Genomic DNA, 19,945 nt, shown 5'->3' with positions numbered 1-19,945 from the left:
GGCTTCAACTGTTCAAAATAAGGAAAAAATGGTATTTAAAAAGTTATTTGATTACATGCATTCAAAGAGAGGACGATGGAAAAAGAAAAAAACATGCATTCAAAAAGAGGTATTAAATATTGTACTCAACATTGCAAAACTACTTCACTTTATTTTAGATTAGATTAGAGAGTCAAGATACGAAACTTTCATTGATAAAATGAAAGAAGACCAATTCTCAATGGATACAAATTCCACAAGGAAGTGAATAAGGAAAGTGATAAAAGGAAGCAATAAATAATGGAATGAGATTATGACGAAAAAGTTAAAGACATTCCAAATAAGACATATATCCTATAAAGAGAAGTCAACTAAAGATTTGGGAAGATAGCACAAGGATGAAGCCTTAAGACTAGCTAAATCAAAATCAAACTCTTCACGGGACAAGTCGATACACATCAATCGAGAGGGTGGATATTCTCGATGCTGTGCTATAGTCACCAGTCTAGTGCATAAAACATTCGTAACCCCAAAATACAAGAAGACGTAAATATAAGAGCAACCAACAAACAACTAAGGGGTGAATTTCCATCCTTATCCCTCATGACATATTTATTTCCTATTGGGGTCTCACATTACCTAGGGTTGAGAGCCACCTTGTCCTCTAGGTGGAAAGCAAGGAAGGCATTGAGAAATCTTGGTTTCACCTCGTTAGTACTTGCCGTAGTTCTAGGATCGACCACATTAAGACTGACTATAGGAATTCCATCGCGATTAGCAAAATTAATGGTTTAAGGTATCTGGATCTTTCAAATTAAGAAATGATCATGCAGTAAGGATGCCTTTAAACCAACAACTACATCATTCAAATTGTCTTCATATGACAATAAATTCTTCATCTTCCATTACCTCTACCTCCCATCTGTCCGTAGTCATCGCTTTTGATAGTTGTTCCCCATCGGTTTCGTCTACCGGTTCTCGCTGGCTTTTATCATTCTCCATTCACCTTAGATTTTGGTGGACCTCTTCTATTCGTTTCAAAATCTTTTTTGTATGAGAAACAATCAAAAATAATTTCATTGATAGTATGAAATTACAAAAGGGCAAATTGCTGTGAGAGGTTACATAATAGTATTCCACTGTGTAGTTAGAAATGTATGACTGTAATCACAAAAAAATGGGGTGAGTTTACACTAAGTGAGAACTGTATACAAAAGATAATAAAAAAAGCAGGTGAAATTCATCTTTCTATCTTCAAAGGCCTGATTGTTTTGTTCATTCCAAATGAGCCATAAATAAGCTTTGCTAATGAAGGTCCACAAGATCTCCATCTTTGCTAAATGGGTGGCCAATAAGAAGTGAATTCAATAAAGTGAGAGGGTCATTTGGGAACACCATATGGTAGTTGAAGCACCGCAGGATTCTCTCTCAAAATGATTGAGCAAAGTCGCAAAAGACCAATAAATGCATAATGGATTCACTATTTTGATGGCAAATAACACACCAATTAGGAGTCGATGAAATCCATGGGGCCTTTTTGATGAGAACATTTGCAGTATTTATGCTACCATCACTGACTTCCCACAGGTAGAACCGAACCTTTTTTGGGATGAGACCTTTCCAAATATTCTTATAGAGAGAAGCATTCTGATTATGATTGACTTTGATGGAAACTGACAAGATTTATCAAGAATCCATCTCCAAGTGTCATTCGTCGTAGGGTTGACTAGAGGCAAGATCAGAGAGGACATGGTAGTCCATTCCTCAATCTCGGATTCTGTTAGGTTAAGTCTCAATCCAAGGTCCCATGCTTGATGATCATGGTTCCAACTGTGAGCAATAGAGGCTCTTTGTGGTCGAATAGAGAAAATAGCCTCGGAAAACATTTTTCAGGGGCATGGTTCCCACCTAATGGTCTTTCCATAATAATGTATTATGACCATTGCCAATCACGTGAACAATGTTATCGAGGGTGAGGTCACTCGTCTTAACTATGTGTCCCCAAGGTCCTTTGAATCTTTTAAGGTGCCTATTTTGTGGTTGTAATTGTGAACCATATTTCGCATCAATAATGAGTCTCCAAAGGGCATCCTTCTCGGTTTGGTATCTCCATATCCATTTTGCTAAAAGGCCATTATTCCATTTTTTCAATTTAGTCAAGCCGAGGCCCCCATCTTTTGTCTTTTTTCCCGTTCCACATAAAACTTCTTAGACTCTTAATCTTTTTGATTGCACAATTGCTATAATTGAAGTGGAAAGAAATATTTGTGGTTTCATTCCAACCGTGATTGAGATTTTTTCTCTTTATTTTGGGGATATATGCCCTTTAGGTATCATGAGGACTTGTCCATCTTTAAATTTTCAAACTTGGAGAATCTTAAAAGAATAAAGTAAGTTATGATGGATGAAGGTTTTAATTTGTTTTTGGCAAGTTCTAAGGGGAAAAATGTTGTTTCGAACTCCTCCTTTTCATGCTTAACTGTGAATTCAGATACTCTTTTTCCAAGATGACCTTTAATCTACACATCTTTCTTTAGAAAGTGATCAATTTGCTTAGCTGTCATATTAGGTTTCAAACTCTATACTTCATGCCTCGATCTTGAACTCTGGACCTACACCTTACCCTCTCTTTTATACACGGAAGAATGCTAACTTTGGTATCTCTGAAAACTAGATATCAATGAAGATATTTTGGAAGAAGCTTGTGTTCGGTTCATCACTTCCTCACCAAAGTAACAACACTCTCTCCTTCACAGCCTACCTCGTACACTCATTCAATGTTCACTCCTCCAAGACCAAATATTGCTTTTACCAAAGGTATCTTGAGCTCTTCTACTACTAAGACAACTACCTCCACTCCATTTGTTCATGATGGTGAATTTGATATAGCATCTGAGATTAGTATGAGCAGTGAGGAAGTTGAAGAGTAGTTAGTTGATATATATATATACTTTTGTAAAGGAAACATAACTTTTCATTGATAAAATGAAAAGAGACTAATGTTCAAAGATACGATAATCTTCAAGAGGATAGAGAAAATGCGAGAAAACAAAAGGAGAAAAAATACTATTGAGATACAAAGAGGAGAAGACATAAAAAAGAAAGCGCTTAAAACCTAACAAACCAGCTCCAAAAAGGAAAGCAAAACTAGAGAGCACATAAATTAAAAAGCCAAAGCCGATGAGGTAAGAAGTCCAATAAGGCCGGAAGTTTGAGGGTCAAACCACAAAACAAACTAACTTCTAAACTGTCGCTTCCAAGAATACAGCTACTAGTAGAGCAAACGCAACTTCTTAAGGACCAAACAATAAGGCTTCGGAGCGAGTAGTTAGTTGATATCAAAATCAATGATCTTCCTGTCGAGGGCTCTCTTGTAGAAGCATTTGAAAGTCTTTTTTCAATTGATGATAGAAAGATTTCAGTTGAGGTTTTGCATTCAGCAGAATAAGTGGAAACGTATCCTTCCATTCCTCCCAGATTTGATTCCTTAATTGAGGTTTGTGGTTTACAAATGAAAGAAATGAGACCTCAGTCACCACAGGTTAAGATTTAATTGAGCCCTACAAATGGGTAGTTTTTGGTTTTTTAGGGGCTTTGTTTTTTATGTCGTTTTGAAGATCTTTTTCAGTTTCCTTTTGCCATTAAAGGTTACTTGGTTGAAGCATCTTTTGAAGCCTACAAGGTTCTTATTTTGTCAGTTTGGAAGATCTTTGTTCTGTAGTTTCCCTTGTTGTCTCCATTTTTTGTTTTCTTTTGCTTTTGCTGCATTCTTAGCTTTTATTTTGGTGTTTGTTTGGTTTGTTATTTCCATTGTCTCCGTTCTTTGTTTTCTTTTGCTTTTTCTGCATTCTTAGCTTTTATTTTGGTGTTTGTTTGGTTTGTTATTTCCATTGTGTTTCGCTTGTTGTCCTTTTCCTTGGTGGTGGTTTGTAATTTTGAGCATTAGTTTCTTTTTTTATATTAATGAATCTTCTTGTTTCTGTTTTGAAAATTTCTGTCCATGATTGCTTTACCATCCTAGAATTTATCTACTTTTTTTTTTTGGCTCCATGGTTTCTAGGTTAGAGGTCAAATTACCCTATACTGTGGAGGCAGCATTGTGTTTGGGCTCTCCGAATTTCCAATATCAGAATTTGAACTAGTTGCTGAAGAACTTTTGATGAGTGATTCCGTCATAATGGTTTGACTCTTTCTTTTCCATATAAAAATTTTATATTATTTAATCGATGTTTCTGAATAATGGTTCTCTTTCCTGGTTCTTGTGTGTTTTTCTTATTTGTTTATTTGTTATCATTATTATTCAACAAAAAAATTAGACTTGAGAGTTTCTACCTTGCACACACACAAAGCTCAATGGTAAAATACGATCCCTACATTTCATGTTCAGTGGTTACTGTTTTTAAGAATTGTCAGATATCTGCGTATAAAAACTAGGTCTACTTGAATTGTTTATGAAAGCGCTTTCATTGCCTTGGAATGAATAAGGACAGGCAATTTCAAAGCTACCACCACATAGACTCCATTTCAGATCTAAGTTTAATACTAGTAGTGGTATTGGGCTTGAATCATCTTTGGGAGATTACGAAGTCTTGATACAATGGACTGGAAGATCGATGGAGTAGGCTTCTACCCATCCATATGTTCTACTTATACTTGAAAAAGGATGAGAAAGAGTACGCCATAGGGCATCCATGGACCAACATTGTTAAATTATTAATTTATTGATTAATTAATACCGCTTTAAATTAATAAAATTATGTGGTCCCACATTATTAATTTAGAGATTTTACTGTATAGTCAATGTTTTAGAAAGCCCTCCCCGGCTCGCATCTAGGTGTGCCTAGACTCAAGGCGCAGGTCTGGCGCCTCGCTTTGAAAAGACGAGGCTCACAAAATAAGGCATGCTTTTTATGAAGCCCAAGGCTCAAAGCCCTGGGACTTAGGACTTTTCCATTGTTTTTAAAATATAGTAATAATTAGGGGTTTCCCTTCTTTATTAACTAAAAAAGAATAAAGTTTATTAAGTCGGTGGCAAAATTAAATACTATCCGTGTCCTTTTTGTAGCAGTAAATAATGATTGGATACTTCACCAATTAGATATAAACAATGCCTTCCTTAATGGAGACTTAGAAGAAGAAGTTTATATGTACATACCCACCGGTATAGAATCAACTAAAACCATAAATAAGGTATGCAAACTCAAGAAATCCCTTTATGGCTTAAAACAATCCCCTAGAGCCTAGTTCGAAAAGTTTTCCAAAGTAGTAAAGAACAACGGGTACTTGCAATGTTAATCTGACCATACCCTCTTCGTCAAACATCCTTGCAAAGGTAAAATAGCAATTATCATCGTTTATGTAGATGACATTATCCCAACCTTCTTTCTTTCATCGGTTTCTAGCTGCAAGAAAGAGGAAAAATTTGATAGCAGAGCTGGTTAATGACCAAGAATACCAATCAGATCCTACCGTGACAGTGAAAATCTCATTTTGGGGTTTTACTCCTCTCTTTACTCCAAATGTGAAGGGTCTCGCACAATACCACTTAATCTTGATTGGTCTAGAGTATCAAGCAATCAAAACGAACAGCTTGTGGCAAGATTCAATGCCCTAGAAATCAGAAAGGCAGTGAAAGAGTTGGGGAAAAACAAGGCACCTGGCCCAGATGGTTTTACACCAGAATTCGTTCTCAAATTTTGGAGTTAACTAAAGAATAACTTCACTAAACTGTTTGATGAATTTTATAGCAATGAAAAACTCAACTTTTGTGTTAAAGAGAACTTCATTTGCTTAATTCAAAAAACGGAAGATACGGTGAAAGTAAAAGATTTTAGGCCAATCAGTCTCACAACCCTTACGTATAAAATAATTGCAAAAGTGCTAGCTGAAAGACTCAAAGGGATGCCATGTATTATAGCTCCAACTCAAAGTGCTTTCATTGAGGGGAGACAAATCCTTGACCCCATTTTCATAGCCAATGAAGCTGTAGAAGAGTATAGATCTAAAAAGAAAAAAGGTTGGATCCTCAAGTTGGACTTAGAAAAAGCATTTGATAGAGTGGATTGGAATTTCCTAGAAAAGATGCTTTATGGAAAAAACTTCGATCCAAAATGGATTTCATGGGTAATGGGCTGCATTGCCAACCCAAAGTTCTCCATCTTCATTAATGGCAGGCCAAGAGGAAGAATCAACGCAACAAGAGGAATTAGATAAGGAGACCCCCTTTCTCCATTCTTATTCATCTTAGTAAGTGAAGTGCTAAATGCCTAATCACTCGATTCCACGAAAAAGGAAGATATGAAGGCTTCACGGTTGGTGAAGATAAAATCCATGTCTCTGTTCTACACTTTGCGGATGACACCTTAATTTTTTGCAAGTATGAAGATGTCATGCTGGAAACTCTTCAGACTACCCTCGATCTCTTTGAGTGGTGTTCAGGCCAAAAAAATTAACTGGGAAAAATCAGCTCTTTATAGTATAAATGTAGATTCTAACAAGCTGTTTTCAGTGGCTGCTAGATTCAATTGTAAAGCTGAGCAACTCCCTTTTACTTACCTCGGTCTTTCTTTGGGTGGATACCCAAAAAAGGTGGGGTTCTGGCAGCTAGTTATTGACAAATTTCAAGGGAGACTAGACAAATGGAGAAAATACAACCTATCTTGTGGAGGAAGGGCGACCCTTTATAAGTCAGTACTCTCAAATCTTCCTACTTACTATATGTCTTCCTTTTTGATGCCAGGGAAGGTGTTGTCCAGTTTGGAAAATTTTTTGAAAAACTTATTTTGGGGAGGTCATAAAGGGGGGAAAATAAACCACTCAGTCAAGTGGGAGCAGGTGTCTAAAGCCCAAGAGGATGGAGGTTTAGGTTTGGGCGGTTTAAAAGAAAGAAATTTGGCTCTCTTAGCAAAATGGTGGTGGAGATTTAAGAATGAGGACTCCTCTCGTTGGTGTAAAGTTGTTAAAAGCATACATGACAACAGTTTATTTGGTTGGCACACTTCAGGAAGGGCAAGTTGTAGTCTTAGAAGCCCTTGGATCAACATCTCAAGGTCGTGGTTGAAAGTGAAAAATTTGGCTGTCTTCAAAATTGGTAATGGCTGCAAAACAGCCTTCTGATTGGATGCTTGGCTCGAAAATACTCCATTCAAATTCAGATTCCCTAGTTTGTTCCAAATAGCTCTTCATTCTAATGGCTCAGTGTCGGGTCATTGGGATAAAATTACATCTTCTTGGTCCATCTCATTTAGAAGACTACTGAAAGAGGAAGAAATATCAGATTTTCAAGTTTTGTTAAGCTTAGTTGCAACAAAAGAAGTGAAGGATTGCTTTGATAAACGCTCATGGTCACTAGATTCTAATGGCTTGTTCACTATTAAATCATTAGTCACTCATCTTCGCGAAGGCCCCCCCCCCCCCCCCCCCCAAAAAAAAAAAAAAAAAAATCGATAAATCTTTAAGACAAGCACTTCGGAAGTCTAAAATCCTGAGGCGAGTAAATATTCTCTTATGGATAATGCTATTTGAAACTCTAAACTGTTCAAGTGTGCTGCAAAAGAAGCTGTCCTCCCATTACCTATCTCCTAATAGATGTGCTTTGTGCAAAGGGAATTGGGAAGACCTCCAACACCTTCTTTTTTATTGCGTTTATGCTCAAAACTGCTAATTTTCACTACTCAAGACATTCAACTTAAGCTGGGTTTTTGGGGAAGCATTCAGAGATAACGTCCAACAATTGCTAGGTCCAGGCCTTAAGAAGAAACAACAAATTTTGTGGGTCAATGCAGTTAAGGCAGTGCTGGGAGACTTGTGGTTTGTACGGAACCAAAGAGTCTTACAAGATAAGGAAACTCCTTGGTTCACAAGATATGAAGCATCCAAGCTTAATGCCTCTTTGTGGAGCTTTCTCAAGCGCCTTTGTGGCTTACTCTTGCCAAGAAATCAGTTTGAATTGGCATATCTTCCTTTTTCCAGAGCCTTGAAGTCATCTTCTCGAAGGAAGTTCGGCAAACTGTGTTTTTTTATTGCTCTTAGCCTGTCTTGTTTTTATTTTTAGTTGTGAACTATTCCAGTGGGTGAAGTGCTTTTTGTTTCAAGTTGTATAAGGGGAGGGGAAAGTATAGATTTGTCAGGTTCCCTATGTATTGTACTAAAGGTTTCTCTTTGTTATGTCCTATTATATGTCTTTGGAGATGATGAGGGTGCTAGAGGGGTGTCAACCTAGTTGAGATGTCCTAGTGCACCTGCTGATCCTTGTCGTATCCTTGTACTTTGAGCATTAGTCTCATTTCATTTTCTTAATGAATAAGGAGACTCGTTTCCTTTTTTTTTTTTTAAAAAAGAATATACTTTCCAAGGAATGGAAGTGGTCCGCTCAAAGAAAGGTTTGAGTATTTCTCAACGAAAATATGTCCTTGATCTCTTAAAGGAAACTGGTATGCTTGGATGTAAGTCCACTAATAGTCTTGTTATAATTCTATTGTCAAGGTTTTCCATTCTTGTATATATTTTGTGATATTTTCCTTTTCTATGCTTTGTACACTTGTATATATTCACATCTTTGGTGAATGAATAGAGTATTCTGATTCTCTCTTACACCTAAGAGTTTTACATGGTATCAGAGCTCTTTAAACAAACTTAGGGTTTTGTGAACCTTAGGGTTTGAGAATTTAGAACCCGTTTGTGATACTTTTAGGGTTTTGTGGAGAGGTGAGTTTACACTTTTGCTCACAGTCACCGTTTTTGGTTCGTTCGTCGTCGTTAGCCGTCACCATCGTAGCCATCAGCCACCGCCGCTGTCAACCGTCGCCATTGCCGGTAAAAAAAGCTAGTTTTTCAACACCGCTCAGTCCGTCGAGGAGCCCAGCCGTTGATCTACAAAACCCCAAAGTCCGGATTCCATCTGACCAGCACATGAGGCGATGCGCTGCTTGTTCATTTTGCTGTCGGTCCGCGCACTGGCGCGGGTAGACGCGTGCGCCATCTGTTTTGGTTCGTCTTCTGTGGGTTTCCTCAGTTTTGTTGACTCTTCTTAGTGGTGTGTTTGTTTGGGATATATAGATGTACTCACTACTTATAAAGACATCTCTTCGGTAAATTAGGGTTTGATTCTCTGCTGTCCAGTGTCTATTTTTTGAGGGAATGGCTAATAAGAAACCAGTAGTCATGTCTGAGATTGTTCCTATGGTGTCAAAAGTAACTGAACACAAGTTGAATGGATCTAATTACTATTCACGGAGATCAAATGTTCGCCACTTTATTAGGAGCATGGAGATGGATGATCACATCACATCACAGGAACCTCCACTCCTGTTTTAGGATCAGGAATCATCCATCTTACTGAATCAATTTCTTTGTCATTAGTTTTAAATTTACCACGTTTCTCGTTTAATTTGATTTCGGTCAGTAAACTCACTCGTGATCTTCATTGTTGTGTCTCCTTTTTTCCTGGTTATTGCTTATTTCAGGATCTTACGACGAAGCAGACTATTGGTAAAGGGCGTGAATTTGTAGGTCTTTACATCTTTGAACCACAAACACCTACGACCATCACATGCTCAAGCGTGTCGTCCCCCTTTGAAGAGCATTGTCGTTTGGGTCATCCGTCTATCTCTGTGTTGAAGAGTCTTCGTCCACAACTTCAACATTTGTCTTCTTTAGATTGTGAATCATGTCAGTTTACTAAATTTCATCGTTTGAGTTTGTATCCTCGTGTCAATAAACGAGCTAGTGCTCCTTTTGAATTAGTCCATTGTGATGTTTGGGGTCCATGTCCTGTTGAGTCCAAAGGAGGATCTAGTTATTTTGTTACATTTGTTGATGACTATTCTCGTGTTACGTGGTTATATTTAATGAAAATTCGTTCTGAGTTACTTTCTCATTTTCATAACTTCCATGCTGAAATTCAAACTCAGTTTAGTGGTGCTCTTAAAATCCTACAGAGTGATAATGCTAAGGAATATTTCTCTCATATACTCAAGTCTTATTTAGATGCCCATGACATTCTTCATCAATCTTCTTGTGTTGATACTCCATCTTAAAATGGGGTTGCAGAATGAAAGAATCGTCATCTCCTTGAGACAGACAGAGCCTTGATGTTTCAAATGCATGTTCCAAAATCCTTTTGGGCTGATGCTGTTTCCACAACATGTTTCTTAATAAATCGCATGCCCTCTTCCATTCTTAAGGGTGAGATATCTTTCCGTACTTTATGCCCCAAGCAACATTTGTTTCCCATTCCACCCAAAATATTTGGTTGTACCTATTTTGTTGGGGATGTTCGGCCTCAACATACCAAGCTGGATCCAAAGTCCTTAAAATGTATTTTCCTTGGTTATTTCCGTGTTCAAAAGGGGTATCGGTGTTATTGTCCTAGCCTAAATAAATATTTCGTCTCTCCTGATGTCACGTTTTTTGAACATACCCCATTTTTTTCATCACCGTTCTCTTCGAATAAGAGTCAGGGGGAGCATAAGGAATTAGAGGATGATTTCCTTGTCTACACAGTTATTTCTCTTTCCGATCCTCTTCCTGATTCATCTCTACCTGTGGCTACCTCTACTCTTCCAACCATCGTTAAGGTCTATACTCGACGACAACCTCCTTCAGTTCCATGCCCTGTACCATAGTCTTCTTCGTCATTGGATCCAGAAACGAGTGATGATCTTCCTTTTGCTCTTCGTAAAGGTAAACGTACATGTGCTCATCCTATTTCCTCTTTTGTTTCATATAACCATTTGTCACCTTCCACATGTTCATTCATTGCATCCTTAGAGTCTATATCCATTCCTAAAACTGTTCATGAGACTTTGTCTCACCCTTGTTGGTGTGCCGCAATGGTGGAGGAGATGACTGCCTTAGATGATAATTGTACTTGGGATTTAGTTTCTCTCCCTGCAGGAAAGAAGACTATTGGTTGCAAATGGGTGTTTGCAGTTAAAGTCAATCCTGATAGTTTTGTTGCTCGGTTAAAAGCGCGCCTTGTAGCGAAAGGCTATGCACAAACTTGTATGGCGTTGACTATGCTGATACTTTTTCTCTTATAGCAAAAATGGCATCTGTGAGGTTGTTTATTTCATTAGCTTCAATCAATCATTGGCCTTTATATCAGCGTGATATTAAAAATGCATTTCTTCATGGTGATCTTCAAGAAGAGGTGTATATGGAGCAACCACCAGAGTTTGTTGCTCAGGGGGAGAATGGAACGGTGTGTCGCTTTCGTAAATCCTTGTATGGATTAAAGCAGAGCCCACGAGCTTGATTTGGTAAATTTAGTCAGGTAATTGAAAGCTTTGGAATGCGAAAGAGCACGTCAGATCATTCGGTCTTTTTTAAGAGATTTGAGGGTGATGTCTTCTTGTTAGTCGTATATGTGGATGATATTGTGATTACTGGTGATGATGCTTTAGGTATCCAGTCTCTAAAGACCTTTCTTCATAGTCAATTCCATAAAGAAGATTTGGGCATGTCGAAATACTTCTTAGGAATTGAGGTAATAAGAAGCAAGAAAGGAATACTATTATCACAGAGAAAATATGTACTTGACTTTGTTGACTGAAACAGGAAAGTTAGGGGCTAAGCCATGTAGTACCCCAATGATGCCCAACTTACAGCTCACAAAAGATGGAGAATTGCTAAAAGATCCTGAAAGATATAGGAGGTTAGTGGGAAAACTTAATTACCTTACAGTGGCTCGACCCGACATAGCCTATTTAGTAAGTATTGTGAGTCAGTACATGTCATGCCCTACAGTTGATCATTGGGCTGCATTGGAACAAATTCTTTGTTATCTGAAGGTTGCTCCCGGGCGTGGTTTATTATATAGGGATTATGGTCATACTAATATTGAATGTTTCTCAGACGCTGATTGGGCAGGATTTAAAAAAGACAGAGGATCAACCTCAGGGTATTGTGTTTTTGTTGGTGGTAATTTGATTTCTTGGAAGAGTAAGAAGCAAAATGTGGTGTCACGTTCAAGTGCGGAATCAGAATATAGAGCAATGACACAGTTTGTGTGTGAATTGATCTGGATATATCAACTTCTTGTTGAGTTGGGATTTGAAATCACCACACCGACAAAGTTGTGGTGTGATAATCAAACAACACTTCATATTGCATCTAATCCATTATTTCATGAAAGGATTAAACATATTGAAGTTAATTGCCATTTTGTACATGAGAAAATTCAACAAGAGTTGGTATCTACAAGATATATGAAGACTGGAGAACAATTAGAAGATATCTTCACGAAAGCATTGGGTGGAAGACGTATAGATTATCTATGTAACAAGTTGGGCATGATTAACATATATGCTCCAACTTGAGGGTGAGTGTTATAATTCTATTGTTAGGGTTTTCCATTTTTGTAAATATTTTGTGATATTTTCCTTTTCTATGCTTTGTACACTTGTATATATTCATATCTTTGGTGTGAATAGAGCATTATGATTCTCTCTCAAACCTAAGAGTTTTACACTATCGACACGAATCATCACGTAAGCAAAGAAAACAAAATGGTCAACAAAGATCAGTATCAAAGACTAGTTGGAAAACTAATGTACCTAACTCACACCAGACCTGATATCTATTTTGCAGTAAGCTTTGTAAGTCAGTTTATGAATAATCCAACTGAAGAAAACATTCAAGCAGTTTATAGAATACTGAGGTACTTGAAAGGAACTCTAGGAGAAGGACTATACTTCAAAAAATCTAAGAAAAGAAACATTGAAGTATTCACAGATGCTGATTGGGCAAGCTCAAAAGTAGACAGAAGATCAACAATTGGATACTATACCTTTGTTTAGGGAAACCTAGTCACTTGGCGGAGTAAGAAACAAGCAGTCGTATCTAGGAGTAGTGCTAAAGCTGAACTAAGGGCACTAGCTCAAGGAATATGTGAAGGAATTTGGCTCAAAAGCATCCTATCAGAACTTAAAATCACGTCAGAAGAACCAATGGAGGTACATTGTGACCATCAAGGTACTATAAGTATTGCCAAAGACCCGGTTCATCATGATTGCATAGAGCATGTGGATATTGATCGACACTTTATTAGAGAGAATAGAAAACAAAAGTGTCTCCATTAACTACATACCCACCAAGACACAGATTGCTGACATTCTCACAAAAACTCTATTTAAGAACAATTTTGAAGTCTTAAAGGCCAAGCTGGATTTAATCAACATATACAATCTAGCTTGAGGGGGAGTGTTGAATATAGAAAGTCTTCTCCTCTCTTTGGAATATTATTTTGTAATTAGTATTCATTCCTTTTCTATAATATTTTTACCTTATTTCTATTCATATTACCGTTGATTATCTTTGCCATATTTGGCTCTCATCAGTGTATATATTAGGACAATACCCATTTGTAAAGATATGAGAAAAAATTCAGAGTATTCAAAATATCAACAATTTCTACTCAATTACGAAGTTCAATTCAAGTCCTTAGAACCGATAATGCTCGAGACTATTTCAATTCAAGTCCTTAGAACCGATAATGCTCGAGACTATTTCAATTCAATTCTTGGACCATTTCTTTCATCTCATATTATTGTTCGCACTAGTTTTTGTGTAGACACTTCTCAACAAAATGAGATTGCTGAGAGAAAAAAATAGACATCTTCTTGAGGTAGCGCGTTCTCTCATGTTTGCTCGTCATGTTCCTAAGCAATTTTAGGGAGAAGCCATTCTCACTGCTACTTATCTTATAAATTGAATGCCTTGTAGTGTCCTCAATTTTAATGAAGCAAGGTCGTAGGGCTTTGGGTGTGGTAGGTGGTTTGATGATGGCTAGTTGGGTGAGGGATGTCCATTAAAGTTGCTCTGCAAAATCAATTTATAGGTTGGGGAGTTATTGAGGTGGTTGGTGGTTGAGGTTTATTTGCTGGCATTAATGGTGGTTGGGCTTTCAAGTTCATGCTGGATCCCATTGCAGAGAAGGTCAATAAATAGTCGCTAGCCTCTATGGTTTTCCCTTGCTAGGACGATCAATTTGTAGCAGCCTCCATTGCTTTCTAGTTTTGCGATCTCAGCATAGTGCCCCTATTGGTTAGACAACTTTTCAACCCAAAAAACATGTCCGTCAGTGCGTTCTTCCTTGAAGAATTTTTGTTGAAGGGTGAGTCGATAAGTAATCTTACAGTGGATGAAAGCCATGGAGAGTGCAAGACAAAAGGTTAAGGAAAAAGATCAGTCTCTTTTGTGTTCGGTAATACGGAAGGCTCGGTCATGGGTTTGCTTTATGGAGAAGGTTTTATGGTCAAGAGAGAAGGATGCTTTTTTTTCCGAGGCATCGGCAATGACGAAGTCGGAGGTTCGAGGTTTGGTAGGTTAGGTGGTGGGGTGGGGGAGGGGAGAGAGAATGTCTAGGGAGAGACATTGTAGAGAAAATTCCCATTAGGATCTAGGTCTCAAAAGCATCTGTCCGGCTCTTTATTCAATTGTAAAGCAGATGAGATGGATCATAGCAGCCGATTGCAGAATCTCTGCTTCTTTCAAATTTTTCTCCTGATGTTGGGATCCAGGAAGCCAAATCCGATGTCCAATGGTCCTTAACTGATGCAGAGCCTCATCAATTTTGGGATTTCTTGTATCCTAATTAATCAAGAAAACTAATCCTGATCCTAATCGATCAAAGATTTGACCAAGATACCCTATTTTACTCTAATCTTACTACATTACCAAGGTTGCAACTTAGTAGGAGTTAGAGGAGCAACTCTTCAACCATGAGGCCTTTGGTTGTTCTAGATTTACGATTGATTGATTTGTCTCGTCGTATCTTATGTAGAGTTTATTTGTTTCAACTGACTTTAAAGCTTCACCCTAGTGTTTCTCTTTCCAAATCTCTCGACTTATCTTTACATGATATCTTATTTGGACTGCCATTATATTCTCATTGTAGTCTTATTCCGTTATTTATTGCTTTCTTCTATCAATTTTCTTGTTCACTCCCTTGTGGAGTTTGTATATTGACCATTAATCTCTTTTCATTTTATCAATGAAAATTTTTGTCTTGTTGAAAAAATGTAGAATCTGTAAAATATATATATATTTTTTTTCCTTTTTTGTATTACTCTAGATACGAGAATTGAGGGAGTAACAGATCATTCAAATCGTTAATTAATTTACTCTATTGGTTGAATTCCAACACATTTACTTAATGTAGACACTATCGTCTTGAATTTTAAACGCACCGTCTCTATTGATCCTATCTATTGGATTAGAGTCCTAACATAGTTTGTATGACTTTCCATTTTTTCTTATGGAATTCCTTTGGATGAATGCCCTTAGATCGAATGAAGGGTTTTATTTATTTATTTTTATTAATTTCCGAAATGACTAGAATTCTCTTTGACTGAAGGTCTTTGGCGCTCTTAGAGTTTTTGTTAAGATGCTGCTGATGTGGAATTCTAAAATCATGGTAGACGGTGGTAGGAACACGTTTGTTACTGCTTCAGTTCTTGAAGTCAGGAATCTGGTTGTTTTAAAGGTATTATCCTTTAAACCTCTTCTGCTAACTAAACTACATTAGGGACAGGGTTTTAATTTCCTTTTTGTTTTTTTTTTTTTTAAGTTTTATTTACTTTTATATTTATAGTCCTTTGGACATCTCATAATACCTAGGCTCTCTGTGATGCCTTAAATATTGCAGCAAAATTCAAGCATTAGCTCGAATTCAAACTTGGGAATGTATGGTCAAGGGCTATTGCATCTGATTGGTCAAGGTGACACAATCAAAGGGCAGCGACTATCTTTGTCACTTTTTTATAACATAACAGTAAGCCATCGTCACATTTTGGAGTTTTTGTTATGATCTATTTACAATTGCTTCTAAACAATTTTCTATCACGATGAAAGTAATTTTATATATCCTGTTCCTGTTTCATAACATAACTGCAAGTCATCATCATAATATGCAGTTCTTTTTATGGTCAGTTTTGGTTTCTTATAAACTATTGGTTAATAAAGCTAATATACTTTCATCCATGACTTTTTCTTTTAAGGGTTAGAGACTAGCACGAAATGGGGTTGAGAATCCTCATTTTAAAGGTTAATTAGGATGGTGATTTTGGAGTAGTATTTTTAAACGACAACAAGCTCTTGGGAATGTGCTTAAAAAATATTCAAAATGTTAACAAGCACTAAAAATTATGCTTGGGAGAAGTGCTTGGAGAGGTACTCAGAAGTGTTCGTAAGTAAATTTTTTGCAACTTGCTACAGGTTAATGGGTCCTTGTTTTTCTTCTCGGCCTCATCTCTTATGGATCAATGCTGTAAGAGCAATTATCTTGGAACTATAGTTGGAAAGAAATCAAAGAGTTTTTGAAAGCAAGCATTGTTGAAGGTTTGATCGTTTTGAGGTAGCTCATTTGAAGGCCTCTTTTCGATCAAATTCTAAGCTTTTCGCTGCCTTTATTTCCCTATAATTTTCTTTTCTGTATTGCTCTTTTTTTTGTTTAATTTTTATTTTCTGTTTCTTCTCCTATGTGGAGATTGTGTCTTTTGAGCATTAGTCTTGTTAATATATATATATGTGTGTGTATATATATGTATATGTATATATTTGTGTATATATATGTCTATATGTGTGTGTATATATGTATATATCTTTTGAGCATTAGTCTTGTTAATATATATATATGTGTGTGTATATATATGTATATGTATATATTTGTGTATATATATGTCTATATGTGTGTGTATATATGTATATATCTTTTGAGCATTAGTCTTGTTAATATATATATATATAAAAACCAGTAAAGAGTTTGTGGTCCATGAGACGCAAGTTTAAGAGAGAAAAGAAGCAGTAAAGAGTTTAGAAAGAAAATGCCACGAAGAAGCTTTGAGGAGTGAACTTCCGACATGGCGCATGATCTAAACTGTTTAAAAAGACCACCATTTTCATCTTTACCTCTTCACCCCAAGGAATCTATTGGTACATCTATTTAAGACTACTGACAATAACAGGTTGGAAGCGGCTCCCTGCTTCAAGCTCCATTGGATGATGATGACAGTAGAAGCCTGTGAGTATGTTTTATGTTTTGCCTTTTGGCCAGACTTATTATTTTGTTGTTTTATAGGTAACAATTGTTGAGAGGGGGCATGTTTTCTTTCTCAATCTTACAGCATTGGAATATTGAAATCCTTAGACTCAAGTTTCAATTTGTAGGGTAACAAAAGCAATGTGTGATAGTGAGACGTGTCCACTGGATTTATTGACTCCACCAGATGATTGCCATTTCAATTACACACTGTCCTTTTCACTTCAAGTAAGAGATAGATTTCATTTGGTGACGTTTTGCGATTTCATCTCATTTGTGTTGGTCTAATTGCAAATCATTCAGCCTATTGTTTTCTAGATAATTTTGCCTGCCTATTCAGATAAGTACTTATGTAAAATGCCTTCCCCCTTTACCGAATACTTCTTAACTGATGTAGTAGGCTTGGGGTAAATTAGGGCATTTTGGTCAAATTCTTAATTGATTAGGATTAAGATTAGTTTGCTTCCGAATTCTCTATAAATAGATAAATTGTCATCTTGTATTGGTAACTTTTAATTGATAATAAAGACTTTGATTTTATTATTGGAGATTTCTCTCCTTTATTCTTTAGCCTACATCAATTTGGTATCAGAGTAGCCACCTGGGCCATCGTTGATTTCCTCTAGTGGAAGACCGGGAAACTCTTGGCGACGTTGATCACATGAGGGAGCTTCATGAGTTGTGCTCGTTGCCAAACAAGGGGACCTTTTTTTTTAAACAAAAACAAGACTTTTTCATTAATATAATGAAAAGAACCAAAAGCTCTAAGTACAATGAAACAAATAAAGAAAGAATGCAACATAGAAACAAGGGGAACCCTTTTAATTAAAAGTTTCAAAGAATCATCCAAAAATGAAAATTTATTGTAAAATTAATATGTTTAGGGGCAGAAATCATTATCTTTGTCTATGGAGCACAAACACAGATACGAATACGATAGGATACAACAATACGTCAATTTCTAAAAAGCTAGGATACAGATACGTTGATAATACACTTTTTTTTTCCTTTTGAAATAAAAAATCTAGGATATATGTAAATTTAACGTAAAGATTCTAAATGTAATCCAGTAAAAAGCAAAAAAATGTGAAGTTAAGAACAATGGTATAAAATACAAATACAAACATTTAAATAAAATACAAAAAGAAACATCAGAGATATGGAATGACAATAGTCAAAAGAATATAGGAGAAAAGGTTGGTGGCACACAAATCAGAGAAGAAGATTAGAGGGAAAATTACAGAGATAAACAAAAACTTCTTCGTTGAATTGTTGAAGATCTTCAAGTGGATTATTTTTTTGTGCGACTTTGTGAGGACTTAGGAGTGAAGATGAAGATTTAGATGATTTTAGGGTTTGGGTTTTTTTTTTTTCCTTTTAGTTGTGAGCCGGGACAATGGGCTTTTTAAATGTGCTGCATAGTCTTAGGTTTGGAAAGATAAGATGAGCTGCTTTAAGGCCTAGAGTATCCACTTCACGTATATGGAAGGGGATGCTATCCAATATTTATAAAGGAAAAAAAAATAGATACGCTAAATCGTGTATTAGATATGTATTTGGAAAGTATTTGAAAGTATTGATATTTGATATATATTCGATACCGATTCTCAAAGTGTCTGTGATTCATAGATCTTTGTTATGGAGTGACCAAGAAAGTTTGAAACATATTCAAGAAAACCCAAGAATCAGTCCTAAACAAATGAGGTTGAAATGTATTCAAGAACACCCGATTTATACATCAATCCCAAAGTATTGAGGAAATGAAGAAGGGAGTAAAAGAGATCTAGTGTTTGTTGGGAAAGATGACTCAAAACATAATTCGGTTTTCAAACAATGACAAGAGTTCAAAAAAGAAATAATTCAAGAAAATCAAAACTAAGAGCTTGCAAGATTAAAAGAACAAAAAAAATTCAACAAAGGTCATGGAATCTTGCAAGAAACACATATGATAGCAAATCCACCAGAAATTTGGAGCCCGCGCGTCGACCAACTGAGCAAAGGATTGAAAATGAACGAAAAAAGATATAGGGCAAAAGCTAAGAAAGTCGTTTTCAAGAAAGAAGAAGACATGATAATAGATGGAGGCAATTCCGGCGAAGAAGACGATAGCCATCGGCAACCTGATTTGAAGAAGTTCGAATCTCTAGTTGTAGTCGGTTGCTTGGAAGACAACAAAGAAGAATAAGTGGAAACGTACAATCAATTCAACCCGATCCACATGATCAGACCAAACATGTGTGCTCAATTCCTTGCCTGTGTTTCACGTGAACCCATCCCTTCCAATTTGTGCAACCCGACCCGGGGTTAGTTCTCCCCAAATTTGATTTGATGCCTCCTTTTTCGTGGATTTATTTTGAGCCATTTCTTCACAAATTCTGGGTTATGCAACAACAAATTTTCAAATGGGTTTATGAGTTGTTTTGATACTCCAACTTTTGCTAAAATGGTGGAGCAAAATCTTGGTGGCAGACGTATATACAGTTCTCAGCAACCAAAGAAAATTTTTGATGAGGGTCATGCTCTACAGTTCCTAGATCTTTTATGGGCTCCTTCAATCTTTGTAGTTGCGGTGCAAGATTTCCACAAGCCAACGATTTTATTTGGGTTTTTTACAAATCATCAGGAAAAAAAACTTTGTATTCTTCATTTTCTTTTTGAAACTCGAGAACGGGTTTGTTTTTGGGAGGGATAGAATGATGTAGTAGGATTAGGGTAAAATTAGGGTATCTTGATCAAATCCTTAATTGATTAGGATTAGGATTAGTTTCCATGATTCATTAGGATTAGAATTAGTTTCTTGGTTTATAAGGTTTAGAATTAGTTTCTTTGAATGATTAGGATTAGGATTAGTTTCCATGATTCATTAGGATTAGAATTAGTTTCTTGGTTTATAAGGTTTAGAATTAGTTTCTTTGAATGATTAGG

The 19,945-nt window shown here is 36.5% G+C and overlaps 1 protein-coding gene across 2 annotated transcripts in view; it reads left to right on the top strand.

Moving 5' to 3' along the window:
- Window positions 1-19,945, top strand: part of LOC120078090 — a 45,586-nt gene that overhangs the window by 3,627 nt on the left and 22,014 nt on the right. For both annotated transcript variants that reach the window (XM_039032303.1, XM_039032302.1), the window contains exons 5-9: window positions 4,040-4,159; window positions 15,338-15,466; window positions 15,629-15,754; window positions 16,947-17,002; window positions 17,149-17,248. In XM_039032303.1, the coding sequence (XP_038888231.1) occupies window positions 4,040-4,159; window positions 15,338-15,466; window positions 15,629-15,754; window positions 16,947-17,002; window positions 17,149-17,248 (531 nt within the window). The remainder of the gene's footprint in view (window positions 1-4,039; window positions 4,160-15,337; window positions 15,467-15,628; window positions 15,755-16,946; window positions 17,003-17,148; window positions 17,249-19,945) is intronic.

The sequence above is a fragment of the Benincasa hispida genome, chromosome 5, assembly GCF_009727055.1.
Source record: "Benincasa hispida cultivar B227 chromosome 5, ASM972705v1, whole genome shotgun sequence".
NCBI lineage: Eukaryota > Viridiplantae > Streptophyta > Magnoliopsida > Cucurbitales > Cucurbitaceae > Benincasa > Benincasa hispida.
The sequence above is the reverse complement of the archived record's forward strand: the minus strand, read 5'-3'. Positions and strand labels throughout refer to the sequence as shown.